The sequence below is a fragment of the Terrapene carolina genome, unplaced genomic scaffold (genome assembly GCF_002925995.2).
Source record: "Terrapene carolina triunguis isolate 2854851 unplaced genomic scaffold, T_m_triunguis-2.0 Scaffold402, whole genome shotgun sequence".
Classification (NCBI taxonomy): Eukaryota; Metazoa; Chordata; order Testudines; family Emydidae; genus Terrapene; species Terrapene triunguis.
In genome coordinates, this window is record NW_020664753.1 from 2,794,365 (window position 1) to 2,808,899 (window position 14,535).

The 14,535-nt window shown below is 45.1% G+C and overlaps 1 protein-coding gene across 1 annotated transcript in view; it reads left to right on the top strand.

Moving 5' to 3' along the window:
• The window catches only part of LOC112113909 (WASH complex subunit 2A), a 67,286-nt gene that overhangs the window by 19,703 nt on the left and 33,048 nt on the right, over positions 1–14,535 (top strand). The window contains exons 11-17 of the mRNA XM_026658149.2: positions 395–510; positions 3,406–3,478; positions 4,385–4,441; positions 5,961–6,125; positions 6,735–6,859; positions 8,682–8,774; positions 9,779–9,886. Coding sequence (XP_026513934.1) covers positions 395–510; positions 3,406–3,478; positions 4,385–4,441; positions 5,961–6,125; positions 6,735–6,859; positions 8,682–8,774; positions 9,779–9,886 — 737 coding nt within the window. The remainder of the gene's footprint in view (positions 1–394; positions 511–3,405; positions 3,479–4,384; positions 4,442–5,960; positions 6,126–6,734; positions 6,860–8,681; positions 8,775–9,778; positions 9,887–14,535) is intronic.

The window sequence follows — 14,535 nt, forward strand, 5'->3', positions numbered from 1 at the left end:
CCCCCCTCCAGGTGCCGCCCCAAGCACAAGCTTGGTGGGCTGGTGCCTGGAGCCGGCCCTGCCCCCAGTAAAGTAGCCTGTGTTCATGTCTGCACCAAGCAAGAGTAGAAATGGGTGTAGAGGAAGTTCCTTGCTCACACATGATCTTACTTGGCGTGGTCCAGTTGCTACAGATCTCATGCTTAGTTGCAACAGTGATATGCGCGCAATGTCAGAACTTCTATAGAGTAGACAAAGCTGAGTGTTCCCTGTGTATCTGTAAAATCAAAACAGGGTTGTTACCATGGAGCATGTGTAGTTATTTGGCCCCTTCTCCGTGTTGCCCTTCCTGAGAATGCAGAGGAATAGGCCCAGTTAACAGCTCTCTTGCAGTATGTGTGTGCTGTGTTTCTAGATGATGAGGATGACATCTTCAAACCTCCCAAGCTGACTGATGAGGACTTCTCGCCATTTGGTTCGAAGGGTGGCCTTTTCAGTGGCGGGATGGGACTCTTTGATGATGACGAGGAGGTTAGTTACTGGTGGGGTAGAGGGGCATGTGGATCCCTGCACAGATGTCCCACTAAAAAAGGGATTGATGTTGTTGGAAGGTGAGGAGAGAGGAATTCTCTAACTTACCACAACATCTTTCCGGCTTGATCCACAAACATAATGCTCAAGTGAGGTTCTGCATTTTGTTTCTCTCTGCACAATGCCCTTTCTCCAGTAGTGGAGCTAGTATAAAAAGCAGTGAGGGGATGGCTTGGCATTCCGAAAATCATATTGGAAATAGATTCCTTGGATTCACAAGTTCAGCTCCCAGCTGGGTTGACTCAGCCCTTCTTCTTTTTGAGGTAGATAAATCAAGGAAAGTGCAGTTAACTGAAAAAACCTGTGCGTAGTAAAGACCTTTAAAGGCACCTCCACATTGATGCTGAAAATCATGTGCCTCTCTTCAGAGGATAGCAGATTTGACCCTGGGGTCTTTGGGCTAAATATCCCTCCCACTTGCTCTGCACCATTAGCATGCAGGAATGCTGTCAATAACTGCTCTGCCACCCCTACCCCAGAGATACCATATTGCAACAATGCAGTATATACATAGCTTGTGAAGTGCTGTGTGATTTTTTTGGAATGGAAGGCCAGCTGTATAGACCTAAAACTAATGTTTAATAGCCTCCCTGACCTATCTTAGACTCTTGGTTCACCCCTGGTCCTGTTAACCTTTGATTGTACAACTCCTGGGTACCTGCACTGCCCAGAAAACTTAAAGTGTACATTTGTGTGTGTGTGTAAAATTGATTTACAGAGAGATGCACCTAAACTGTCTCTTTTCTCTCCCCCCCGCCCCCCGCCCATTTATACATGCCTCAGTTCTATGCAGAAAAATGTTGGTATTGTGAAAAGAAACGCTTGTATTTCTAATAAGATTTAAGAATCAGGAGGTAAATAAGAAAAATAACTGCTTTGTGTGTTATGAGCTAGAGTCAGCTGACTTACTTAGAGCAGCAACTGTTGGCTTTTGTGGCTATATCTGCACAGCTCCTCAAACAGGCTATTGAGTTACTAGTCATGACCAATGAGACATAAGATAGAAGCATGATATTAACAGTGCACCCACTGATTCAGATGTTTCCGGAGGACAAAACTTTGCTATCTAGCAACTTGTAGAGCAGACTTACCCTGGAGTGGGTGTCAGAGTTCACAGAAAGATTCTGACACTTATTGGATATTTTCCAACAGAACAGGGAGCCTCTTTATTATAGATACCTGTCCTCCCATCCCAACTCTGCCTTCATCTGTTTTAAAGCACTAAAAATATATTTCCACTCTAAGCAGCAGTAATAGATTTTTCTTTTAATTACAGGATTGTAGATTTGGGTTTTATCAATACAGATTTGGGTAAAATAACTAGGCTCTCATTTATTATTGTAAAAATTACCTTCATCTTAATTTTTATTAAATGGTTTCCTTTTTCAATATAGACACATCCTCCATAAAGCTTAGTAGAAGAATGAATCTGCAGCAGGATTCTCCTTTGAGCCTGTTTTCAAACCACTGTGCCCAAATCCCTCTTGTACACTAGGGCTGGGATATTTTTTGGGGTGCCTGGGAGAGTTGGATTCTCAACACTCTCTGAGTTTCAGTGTTCAGTGATGCCCAGTTCTTAGGATCCTTGGGTACCTAGGGTGAGATTTTCAAAGCTCTCCTTTGAGTGATCAGCATAGGGCAATTGGAACCTGTGTTTACTGTTTGAGGAGCACAATTTCAAGTTCTCTTCAGCTGAACATGTGTAAGAAAGAACCTAGTTCCATGCAGTCACTGTCCCAGCTTCTGGTAATCTAGCTGGAGCTATGTGGGTTTGGCATGTCTCTAGCCAAGGGAACTATGTGTAGATGTGGAAGGGATTCCGTAGTAGTCAGCTGTTCTTTTGAATTGTAACATGTACTTTTGGGGAGCAGGGGGTATCACGTCGTCTTTAAATGCCAATAATCTAAATCTGTCACACTGCATATTATGACCAGTGATGTTAACACTTTAGTTTGTCCTGGTCTGAAACTTGAGAGATTCATGCTATGATCCTATCTCGCATCGGTCCCTCTTATGCCCTGTCTACGTGAAAAAGTTGCATTGGGATAACCTAACAGACAGCTCTGACTGAGGAAAGTCCAGTACTGCCAACCCAAACAAACAAATCACAAGTCAGGCTGAAAAGAATTGTGAGTAGCTTAGAACTCATTTGGAACCACAAGTACGCAGTCAGGCAGCAGCAGAGACCCCCCAAAAAAGCAAATACAGTAGAGTACTGTTAAATGTAAACTACTAAAAAGGGAAAGTTTAAAAAAAAAAAAAAAAAAACTTTACCTTGTCAAGAAACTTTCTGTGCTTGTTTCATTTAAATTAAGATGGTTACATGCAGCATTTTTCTTCTGCAGAGTAAAGTGTCAAAGTTCGGTTGTAAAGTTTTGAAAGAACCACAACATTTTGTTCAAAATTACGAACATTTCAGATTTACAAACAACCTCCATTCCCAAGGTGTTCGTAACTCTCAGGTTCTACTGTTAAAGCCATTGCAAACCCATGTGGATGCTTACATTGGTATAGGAGTGGCTCTTTGGTTTAGTGTAAATTGGTTGGGACCAGGTTTAATTTAAATGGAATAAAGCTACTCTTATACAAAAATAAGTGTCCATAAAAGTTTTACACTGGCTTAACTAAATTGATGCAAGTTTGGGTGGCCAAGCCCTTAGAGGAGGAAGTGAAGCAAAGGGGAAGAATTTTTCCTGACCCAGAACAAAAATGGAAACCTGCAGAAATGCACACATTTCAACTTCTCCATTGGCTGTTGCCCCAAGTCTGTATCTTTGCAGTCAGTTGATCAAGTTCTCACACTCTCTTCTGTTGTATGTCTGTGTCTTCAATCAGAATGATCTTTTTGCTGAAGCACCAGGAGGGGATGACTCGAAAGAAAAAGAGCTGCGAGCCCCAATAAATGATGGTAAGAACTGATTTGTACAAGGAGCACATGTCTCCGGTTGCACTATAGGTGTCTAGATTCTCTGTGGTTGGTAATTCTCTCTCAAAGGGTAATCTGAACCAAACTAGATAAATAGCAAACTAATAAGCTAGAAAAGAAGCTAGTAGTTAACTCTGCTAGATTCTCAACAGAACGCAAGGTTTTCTGTTCTCAGTGCGGAAATATTTACATTTTTCTTTGTTTTTGAAAAGCTAAATGTTTCTCCACTGTAACTTTTTTCTATAGTTGATGGCCCCCATCAGGTTGCTGGGTGAAAGGCGTTCCCATTAGGGGCTTGATGCAGAGTCAAATGCTTTTCAGTATGGAGTAATTTGCAGCGGGGAGGCGTAATATGGCCAAATGTCTTTCGAAAATGTTTATACCTAAATTTAGGCTTCTAAATTTATATATGAGCAGCCTGACTCTGAAAAGTGCTGCATGCCCAGCTGCTCCTACTGAAGTCATCTAACTCCAAAGACTAAATTTCAAATGCACCTTAGGCTCCTAAGTGATTAGCCATTGTTTTGGGGGCACAGAGGGGAGTTTTAAATGATGATGTATAACTTGTGGATACAAGCTCTTGTAAATAACCACACAGGAATTCTTTTTATTCATGGCTTTTTAGTTTCATGGGCATGTTTTGCAACATGGTAGGAACATCTACACTCACTTTTTGTCGAGGAAAAACAACCACAGAAATTCAGAGAATGTGTCTAAAGCACATTGATTTGAAGAAATTTGGGCTCCTGAACAAAAACGAGAAAGCTCAGTACAATCGTCATTTTTCTTATACTGCAGTATTTGGGGCATTAATTGTACAAAATGTTTGCATCTATAAGTTATTGTCTTGTCTTGTCTTGTCTTGTCTTGTATTTCCCATAATTTCAGAGCCATCAACAAAGGCTTTACGGAAAGTTCCTGCGGGTGCAGTCTCTCTTTTCCCAGGTATGGTTCAATTGACAGTGACCTGCTTCATACAGGGAACAGATCTCTTGCTTTAAAACACACTACAAAAGCTGTGTTATCCAGCACTTTACCAACTGGAAAGCTCTATAAAGCTGGCATTTCTTATTTTCATTGAAAGTCCAGTTTATAGTCGGGTTGGTGTGGGGCCGGCAGGCTCCCTACCTGGCTCCGCGTGGCTCCCCGGAAGCGGCAACATGTCCCTGCTGCTCCTAGGTGGAGGCACAGCTAGGTGGCTCTGCATGCTGCCCCAAGCGCTGGCTCCGCAGCTCCCATTGGCTGCGAACCGTGGCCAATGGGAGCTGTGCAGCGCGCAGAGCTGCCTAGCCGCACCTCTGCGTAGGAGCAGCAGGGACATGTTGCCGCTTGCAGGGAGGCACCTGAGGTGAGCGCCGCCTGGATCCGAAACCCTGCACCACCTCCTGTGCCCCAGCCCTGCCCCCCCCAACTCCCTCCCTCTTAATTGACTGGAATTTTTTTCACTTACTCACACCCCCAATTTCCCCAATATGCCGGATAACCCAGCTTTTACTGTACAATGGTTTTAAAGAAAAAAAATTATCAAAATGCAGCACTGCTGTATTGGATGTTCAGCCTCAAACATATGAATTGTGAACATGCTAGGCCTGAATTTCACTGTGTTCTGTGCAATTATAAAGCTTCTGTGGGGGGCATTCGAGAAAGCGTGAATATCAGTGAAATTGGAAGTATCATTTCTAAACTAGCATAATCTTGGATAGCTTTATTTTTAAGAGTCTGTTTGTATCAGTGATACATATACTGAATGTATAAAGGCGGATATTGCATGGATACAGTTCAGTCCTATTCCTCTTTCAAGCGGTAGTCTGAGCTGCATTTAAAAAGTTGGGTAGATCTTTACAGTATTGTGTCATTTCTTCATGCCAGCATGTTAAGTTTGTTTTGAAGGAGGCGGTTAAACTTGTTCTTTCCCTCATGATCAAAAAGAGAAGAAATAGTTACAGAACTACCTGCCCCCCTTAGTTTCTCTTAGGAAGCTGCTCTGTGTGGGGAAGAGCTTCTGGAAGTATCTTTAGTTTTGAACTGCACAGCATGTTGCACATTTTAAGTGTAGTAACAAAAGCAAACTGAGGTAACATGTTTGCACCAAAGTCTTATTTTTATATATTGGATATATTCCTTCCTATATCATGCCATACTGGCTGGTTCTAAGACTGGCTAGATGAGCTCAGAATTCCCTCAGACCTTTTCACTAATGCACCAGGGATGGCTTTGGCACAGGGTTAGGTCAGATGCCATCTTGCTCCTCTGGGGCAAGTGCACACTTTATCAGTATTGGAGCTGGCTAGACTGTCTTGCAAGCAAATGAGGTGATGAATTTAGTCCTCTCTTCCTATTCAGGAATTGTGCAAGTAGATTGTGAATTCTATTAATTTAATCACTGTTCAAAAATCACTGGCTAAATAGCTCTTAAACTTTGTAGTCAGTGTTCAGTCAAATTATTCCATATTCTGACTTGCAGGTGGGAATGACGTGTTTAGTTCAGCCTCTGTTCTCATGGAGAAAGAAAACAAGAAGCCCGTGGAGCAGAGCGCAGACAAAGGCCCCAAACAGCCTGAGAAAGTCAGTCTGTTTGATGACGATGACGACTTTTTTGTGGAACCAACTAACAAACATTTGAAATCGGGTAAAGTGTGTTTGGAAAACTATAAAAGGTCATAGAAACTAGGGCCAGTGGGAACCTGTGGGTCCTGAACACCCCCCTGCACCTGGTGTTATTTCTGCCTCAGCTGTTCCACTGTCTCATCTGTATCCGATCCCTCTGAACGTTACCATCAGTGATGCCTCTGATCTTTCTTGGCAGCTGTTGGCCATTCACTCTTAAGGGTTTTTTTTTTTTTTTTTTGTCGGAGGCTTTTTAGTGTTTGGCGATATTTAATTTTAGTTCAGAAGAGCTGTATGCGTCTAGATGGGCGTGCACACTCTGGGTGTGTGGGGAGGATGGAGAATTGCAGCACTCATTGACGTTTTGGCTAATGACCTTTGTACCCAACTGACGCTTCACCTTGTGAGCTAGCCCAACCAACCCACCCTCCCCCATTTAAAATAAAAAAAAAAAAAAGGACTTCTGTTGCTCATTGCTGTCATTCTGCTCTCTACAGAAGAGACTGTACTCCTTCTAGAATGTGTCAACCTCTCTTGTGATCAGTGATAGCTGGTCTCTGCCAACAGAAAACATTCCCCAATATAAATGTGTATTTTTATTTCTTCTCTCTCTTTTTTTTTTTTAACAAAGTCAAATCCACTGCTGATTTCTTTGACAATGGTGATGGCGACTTATTCAAGAAAAAGCCTGAAGTTGTTCCTGCAGCTGTCGTTAAGGCAGCTGAAGGGCGTAAAGAATCCATGGGAGGAAAAAAGGTAATGTTAGAAGTGGATTTTTCCATTGCACGCAAAGAACTGATCTTAGAGGAATAGTTAGGCCACTCTGGCTCTAACGCTGCTGGAGTCTATCCCACAGAATAACAGGAATGTTGTTTGTCTCTATGAATGTGATGCTTAGTTTCCAGATTCCTCCCCAGCTAGCTCTGGGGGTTGCCTGTATGCCTTCTGCAGCTCTTTGTCTTTCTGGGATTCCTGCCAGAGGTTTCCTGTGCTGCAGGGTTGGTCTCGGGGAGTCTTACCAAGGCTGGAGTTGGTCGTCTCTGTCATGTGCCTCTCTTGTTCCTCTTCTCGTTCTGTAGCAGCTGGCAGAAACTGGCTGTGAAGTAGAGCTGGGAGGAATTTCCTGGCTGATTAGTTTATTTGCTGAAAAATGCAGTTTCAGGTCGACCGAAGCAATTCATGAATTCAGGTCAAGCTTGGCTAATAGTTTTGGCTGACTAAAAATGGGGAAAATAAATTTTCAAAAGTCAAAATGGATCATTTCGACACTTTTGTTTCTAAACAATGTTTTGTTTAGAAATTTAGCAAGATTGACTTAAATATGTGTTTAAAAGGGTAAACTTCTGGTGAAATGTTTCATACTTGGTACACCTCTACCCTGATATAACGCGGTCCTCGGGAGCCAAAAAATCTCACCGTGTTATAGGTGAGACCACATTACATCAGGGTAGGGAGAGGAACTGCTTTTACTGCTCCCCGCCCCAGCTTCTATCCCCTCCCCCCTCAGCTGTTTGGCCCGGCAAGCCTGGAAGCGGGGGGAGGCAGAGCGGCGCGGCAGCGGCGCGCTCAGGGGAGGAGGCGGAGATGAGCTGGAGCGGTTCCTCTGCGCCCCCCTGTTACTTGCTGTGGCCCCCCCTCTGCCCCAGCTCACCTCCGCTCCATCTCTCCCCCCGAGCGCGCCCCACCTCCCCTCCCCCCCCCCCCCATCAGCTGTTTTGCACGGCAAGCCTGGGAGGGAGGAGAAGCAGAGCTGAGCGGCGCGCTCGTGGGAGGAGGCAGAGGTGAGCTGGGGCAGGGGGGCCGCAGCAAGTAAGGGGGGGCAAAGGAACCGCTCCCCACCCCAGCTCACCTCCACTCCGCTGCCGCCTCCTCCCACGAGCGCTTCTCCTCCCTCCCAGGCTTGCCGCGCTAAACAGCTGATTGGCGTGGCAAGCCTGGGAGGGAGGGGGGGAGAAGTGGCGCTGCGGCGTGCTCGTGGGAGGAGGTGGAGCGGCGGAGGTGAGCTGCGGCGGGGGGGCCCTGGGTAGGGCCGCAGCAAGTAACGGGGAGGGGGGGCAGAGGAACTGCTTGTGGTAACACGAATTCGGCTATAGCGAGGTAGAGCAGCCCCGTCTCCCGGAGCGCTGCTTTACCACGTTATATCCGAATTCGCGTTATATCGGACCACATTATATCAGGGTAGAGGTGTACTTATTAACTTAGGGTTATAGTACTCTCCCATTGGCTAGTTCATCTGTTGTCTCTACAGGGGCTTATCCAGGAAAATATAGCCAAGCAGTGCCATGGAATCCCTATAAGTGCCTCCTGTTGAAGTCAATGGGAGTTGTATGCAAAAAAATCTATGACCAGCACTTAAAATCGTCCTCATGCAGCTGAGGCTCTGCAGAAAGATCTGTTTTCAAAACTATGTGGGTGTTGGATTCTCTAGTGTCTGGATCAGAATTTCCTAGGTTTTAGCCATCCCTTTTCAACAGCTGGGACACTTAGCAGGCCAGCTACCAGCAGAGCTACCAAAGAGGAATGTAAAGTGTGTGGTTGCATTGATTTAAATAGGTGCTGATGTGTTCTTGTTTTGAAGAGTCAACCATCTTCCACTGAGGACTCCAAGTCTTTATCTGACATACTTCCCAAAAACGAAAGAGGCCTATTCTCTGATGAAGAAGATTCTGAAGTAAGTGCTAAATGCTCTTGGATCTAAATGGAATTCTAAGGGGCCTGGACCGCAACATGACAGCATTTCTACTGCCACGTTACCTAAAACCCATTCCTGTTGAGAGATGTCTCAAATCGTTGCTTACCTCCAAGGAATGGGATCTCTGGTATGTGGTTCCCCCAAAAAACACTCTCTCCAGCAGGAGCAGTTTCTCTCTCCCAGCATTTTCCACCAATTTTAAAAATTCTATTTTGCACGCACACAGAGGCGTGAGATGGAAGGTTAAATGAAGTAAAAAGGCAGGAAAGAGCATCCGACCCTTGGATTTGCTTCAGTATGTACAGGGGTCATGCGAGCTCTTCAGTCCCTGTCTTCTTGCTTCCCAGCTTGGACCTGACCTGGAGCCTTCAGAGCAGACATGCCAAACTCGTGAAAAAAATGCAGAAATTGGGCTTGTTTTTGGGTTAATTGGCTTGTGAGCTGCTTGCTGGCTAGTTTTTGGCTTGTAGCTTGTTGATTCTTTTTTTTGTTTTTGATCGGCTCCTGGCAAGCAGAGGCGAGAGAGAGAGTCAGGGGTGCACAGCAGGCCCACCACAGTCCCAAACTGCGCACCGGAGGGATCTAATCACATTGAGTGTTGGGGTTCTTAGGGATTGGCTTGTTTTTGGCCTTGTTTTGAAATGGGATTAGCTTGATTTTTGGCTTATTGTGAAAGTCGGGGTGCTTATTTACTGCGTAAAAGTTGGCAACTGCTTCAGAGAGCTCCCAGGAGAAGTTGCATGCACTCAATATTTCTGAATCGGGCTGAAGGTGTATTCAGTAGGGCCCCAAAATCTTTTCTGTGAAAGTGTGGGCCTCTGGTTTAGGCATGGTGAGAATCAGCCATCTTACTCCTCTTCAGTAGCACACCAAACAGTCTCCTTTTGAATAAATGCAAAGTGCATATTGTATTTCCAAGTTCTTAAACCCTGTTTCTCTCATCTCAACCTGTCTTGCTAAGTGACTGTGTTTGGTTCTAGCAGGACTTGTTTTCATCGAGTCAAACGGGGAAGTCAAAGAGCACATCTCTACTGCCTAGCAAGTCAGCCACAAAAACCCCACTCTCCCTCTTTGACGACGAGGATGAAGAGGTAAGTGCCTCCCCATCACTGGCCACACTTTCTCTGTAGCCCACTCCCTGGGCTCTGTGAGTAAGGTAAAGCTGTTAAAAGGGTCACTGTTCACATTCCAGGTTTTAGTGCCATGTAAAACTTGGCAGCATAGACTCATAGACTTTAAGGTCAGAAGGGACCATTATGATCATCTAGTCTGACCTCCCGCATGATGCAGGCCACAAAAGCTGACCCACCCACTCCTGGAATAATTCTCTCCCTTGACTCAGCTGTTGAAGTCCCCAAATCATGATTTAAAGACTTCAAGTCGCAGAGAATCCTCCAGCAAGCGACCCCTACCCCATGCTGCGGAGGAAGGCGAAAAACCTCCAGGGCCTCTACCAATCTACCCTGGAGGGAAATTCCTTCCCGACCCCAAATATGGCGATCAGCTGAACCCCGAGCATGCGGGCAAGATTCTCCAGCCAGACCCTCCGGAAAATGTTCTCTGTAGTAACTTTTAATATCCCATCATTGACCATTGTTACTAATTACCAGCGATGGCACGTTATTGACCTATTGACTAAAATCACATTATCCCATCAAACCATCCCCTCCATAAACTTATCAAGCTTAATCTTAAAGCCAGAGAGGTCTTTCGCCCCCACTGTTTCCCTCGGAAGGCTGTTCCAGAACTTCACCCCTCTGATGGTTAGAAACCTTTGTCTAATTTCAAGCCTAAACTTCCCGACGGCCAGTTTATATCCATTCGTTCTCGTGTCCACATTAGTACTGAGCTGAAATAATTCCTCTCCCTCTCTGGTATTTATCCCTCTGATATATTTAAAGAGAGCAATCATATCCCCCCTCAGCCTTCTTTTGGTTAGGGTAAACAAACCGAGCTCCTTGAGTCTCCTTTCATACGACAGGTTTTCCATTCCTCGGATCATCCTAGTGGCCCTTCTCTGTACCCGCTCCAGTTTGTATTCATCCCTTTTAAACATGGGAGACCAGAACTGCACACAGTACTCCAAATGAGGTCTCACCAGTGCCTTGTATAATGGAACCAGCACCTCCTTATCCCTACTAGAAATACCTTGCCTAATGCATCCCAGGACCGCATTAGCTTTTTTCACGGCCACGTCACATTGCCGACTCATAGTCATCCTGCGATCAACCAGGACTCCGAGGTCCTTCTCCTCTTCCGTTACTTCCAACTGATGCATCCCCAGCTTATAACTAAAATTCTTGTTAGTCATCCCTAAATGCATCACCTTACACTTCTTACTATTAAATTTCATCCTATTACTATTACTCCAGTTTACAAGGTCATCCAAATCTCCCTGCAGGATATCCCGATCCTTCTCCGAATTGGCAATACCTTCCAACTTTGTATCATCCGCAAACTTTATCAGCCCACTCCTACATTCGGTTCCGAGGTCAGTAATAAATAGATTAAATAAAATTGGACCCAAAACCGAACCTTGAGGAACTCCACTGGTAACCTCCCTCCAACCTGACTGTTCACCTTTCAGTACTACCCGCTGAAGTCTCCCCTTTAACCAGTTCTTTATCCACCTCTGGATTTTCATATCGATCCCCATCTTTTCCAATTTAACCAATAACGCCTCATGTGGTACCGTATCAAACGCTTTACTGAAATCGAGGTATATTAGATCCACTGCATTTCCTTGATCTAAAAAATCTGTTACTTTCTCAAAGAAGGAGATCAGGTTGGTTTGGCACGATCTACCTTTCGTAAAACCGTGTTGTAATTTGTCCCAATTGCCATTGACCTCAAGGTCCTTAACTACTTTCTCCTTCAAAATTTTTTCCAAGACCTTGCATATTACAGATGTTAAACTAACAGGCCTGTAGTTACCTGGGTCACTTTTTTTCCCCTTCTTGAAAATAGGAACCACATTAGCTATTCTCCAGTCCAACGGTACCACCCCCGAGTTTACAGATTCATTAAAAATTATCGCTAACGGGCTTGCAATTTCTCGCGCCAGTTCCTTTAATATTCTCGGCTGAAGATCATCCGGTCCGCCCGACTTAGTGCTGTTAAGCTGTTCGAGTTTGGCTTCTACCTCGGATACGGTAATGTCAACCCTCCCTCCTTTATTCCCATCCGTCACGCTGCCACTATTCCTGAGTCCTTCATTAGCCTCATTAAAGACCGATGCAAAATATTCGTTTAGATATTGTGCCATGCTTAGATTATCCTTAATCTCCACTCCATCTACAGTCTTAAGCGGTCCCACTTCTTCTTTCTTTGTTTTCTTCCTATTTATATGGCTATAAAACCTCTTACTATTGGTTTTAATTCCCCTCGCAAGGTCCAACTCTACACGGCTTTTGGCCTTTCTCACTCCATCTCTACATGCTCTGACCTCAATAAGGTAGGTTTCTTTGCTGATCCCTCCCATCTTCCACTCCTTGTACGCTTTCTGTTTTTTCTTAATCACCCGTCTGAGACGCTCGCTCATCCAGCTCGGTCTAAATCTCCTGCCTACGAACCGTTTTCCCTTTCTCAGGATACAGGCCTCCAACAGCTCCTGCAACTTCAACTTGAAATAATCCCAGGCGCCTTCCGCCTTTAGATCCATAAATATGTTGGTCCAATCTACTTCCCTAACTAGTCGCCTTAATTTATTAAAGTTAGCCCTTTTGAAATCGTAAACCTTAGTCTCCGATTTAATTTTGTTAATCCTTCCATTTAGTTTAAACCAAATTAGCTCATGATCACTCGAGCCAAGGTTGTCCCCTACAACCATTTCCTCAACGAGGTCCTCACTACTCACCAAAACCAAATCTAAAATGGCATCCCCCCTCGTCAGTTCAGCAACTACTTGATGAAGGAATTCCTCAGCTATCACGTCTAGGAAAATCTGAGCCCTATTATTGTTACTAGCATTTGTTCCCCAATCTATATCCGGGAAGTTAGTCTCCCATGATTACACAGTTCCTATTAGTATTTACTTCCCTAAAAACATTAGAGTTCTCTGTCCATATCCAGGCTAGATCCCGGCGGTCTATAGCACACCCCAAGCACTATCCCAGGGGAGGTTCTAGTAGTTCTTTTACCCAGTGTGAGTATTGCCCAGACAGACTCCGTCTTATCCATTCCATCACTTATTATTTCTTTACAGTTTATCTCATTGTTGACATACAATGCTACTCCCCCACCCTTACCTTTGTTCCGGTCTTTCCTAAACAGCACATACCCCTCCGTTCCTGTACTCCAGTCATGACTACCGTTCCACCACGTTTCGGTTATTCCTACGATATCCGGTTTCATTTCTCGGACCAGGAGCTCCAATTCCTCCATTTTGTTACCTAGGCTTCTCGCATTGGTGTATAAACATCTTAATTTATGCCGTTTGGCCTCTTTCACATTTGTTATCCAATTTGGTATGGACACCGTACCTCCCGTATGACCTATTAGTCTAGTATCCATCCCCTCCCTTCTCTTTATGTCCAATCTCTTCCCCCCCGGCTGTAACTGTTCTTCTCATTGACCTCCCTCTCAATGTTATAATCTGGTGTGGAGATTAACTGGACATCTCCCAACCGTCTTCCCCAGCTTCCTAGTTTAAAGCCCTTTTGATGAGATGAGCCAGCCTCCCTCCCAGAAGTCTATTTCCTTCCCTACTTAGATGAAGTCCGTCTCGTGAGAACAGTTTTCTGTCCCCGAAAGCCTCCCAGTGGCCATACATCCCAAAGCCCTCTTTATAGCACCACTCCCTTAGCCAACTATTTATCATCACAATCCTGTCACCCCTTTGCTGCCCTTCTCTAGGAACAGGCAGAATCCCACTGAAGATGATCTGAGCCTCGATTTCCTTAAGCGTCTTCCCCAGCCTGGCATAATTTCCCTTGATTCTCTCCAGCGAGAACCTAGCCGTGTCATTCGTTCCTACGTGAAGGATGATCAAGGGGTTCTTACTTGCTCCTTTTAGGATCCTTTTCAACCGGAGGTCCACATCCCGTATCTTAGCACCTGGTAGACAGCACACCCTTCTGTTCTCTGGGTCCGCCCTGGTCACAGGCCTGTCTAACCTCCTCAGTAAGGAGTCCCCAATCACGTAAACCTGCCTTTGCCTGGTGACAGTGCGATCTACTAATCTATCCCCTGTTCCCTCTAGTTGCAACCCCTGTCCATTCCTGTTTTCCCTTATAATCCCCCTTATGCCATCCTGTATCCTCCCGGGGCCCAGAATTGGTGCTGTCTCCATCAACTCCTCCCCTCTTTCTATGGGACTAGCCGCTCTTCTCTTCTTCCTGTAACAGACTGAGCGTAATGGTTGCTTGAGAAGGGGTACAGACTACTGCAATCTTTGATTTATTACTTTGTACTCTTCTAGTCCTCTTCATCCCTGGAGCTAAAGCAGAGTCTGTATCCTCCACTTTGGAGATGGGGAAGCTGAGAGCTGAGGTGATTTGCTCAGGGTTACTTGGTCAGTGGTGGAGCTGGTGCCCTATTCTCCAGGATATGCTGCCTTTCTAGTGGGTAATAACTATGGACAGGTTCACGGTATTCTTAATTCAGTATGTCTTGTGGTACTACCCAAAAGCCCCCATCCTAGGCGCTGTACAAACACACAGGGAAGCATCACCTCTGCTTTTCAAGAGCTTACAATCCATCTTTGGACACCCAGCCCCCAGAGTAAACTAGCCTGCCCACA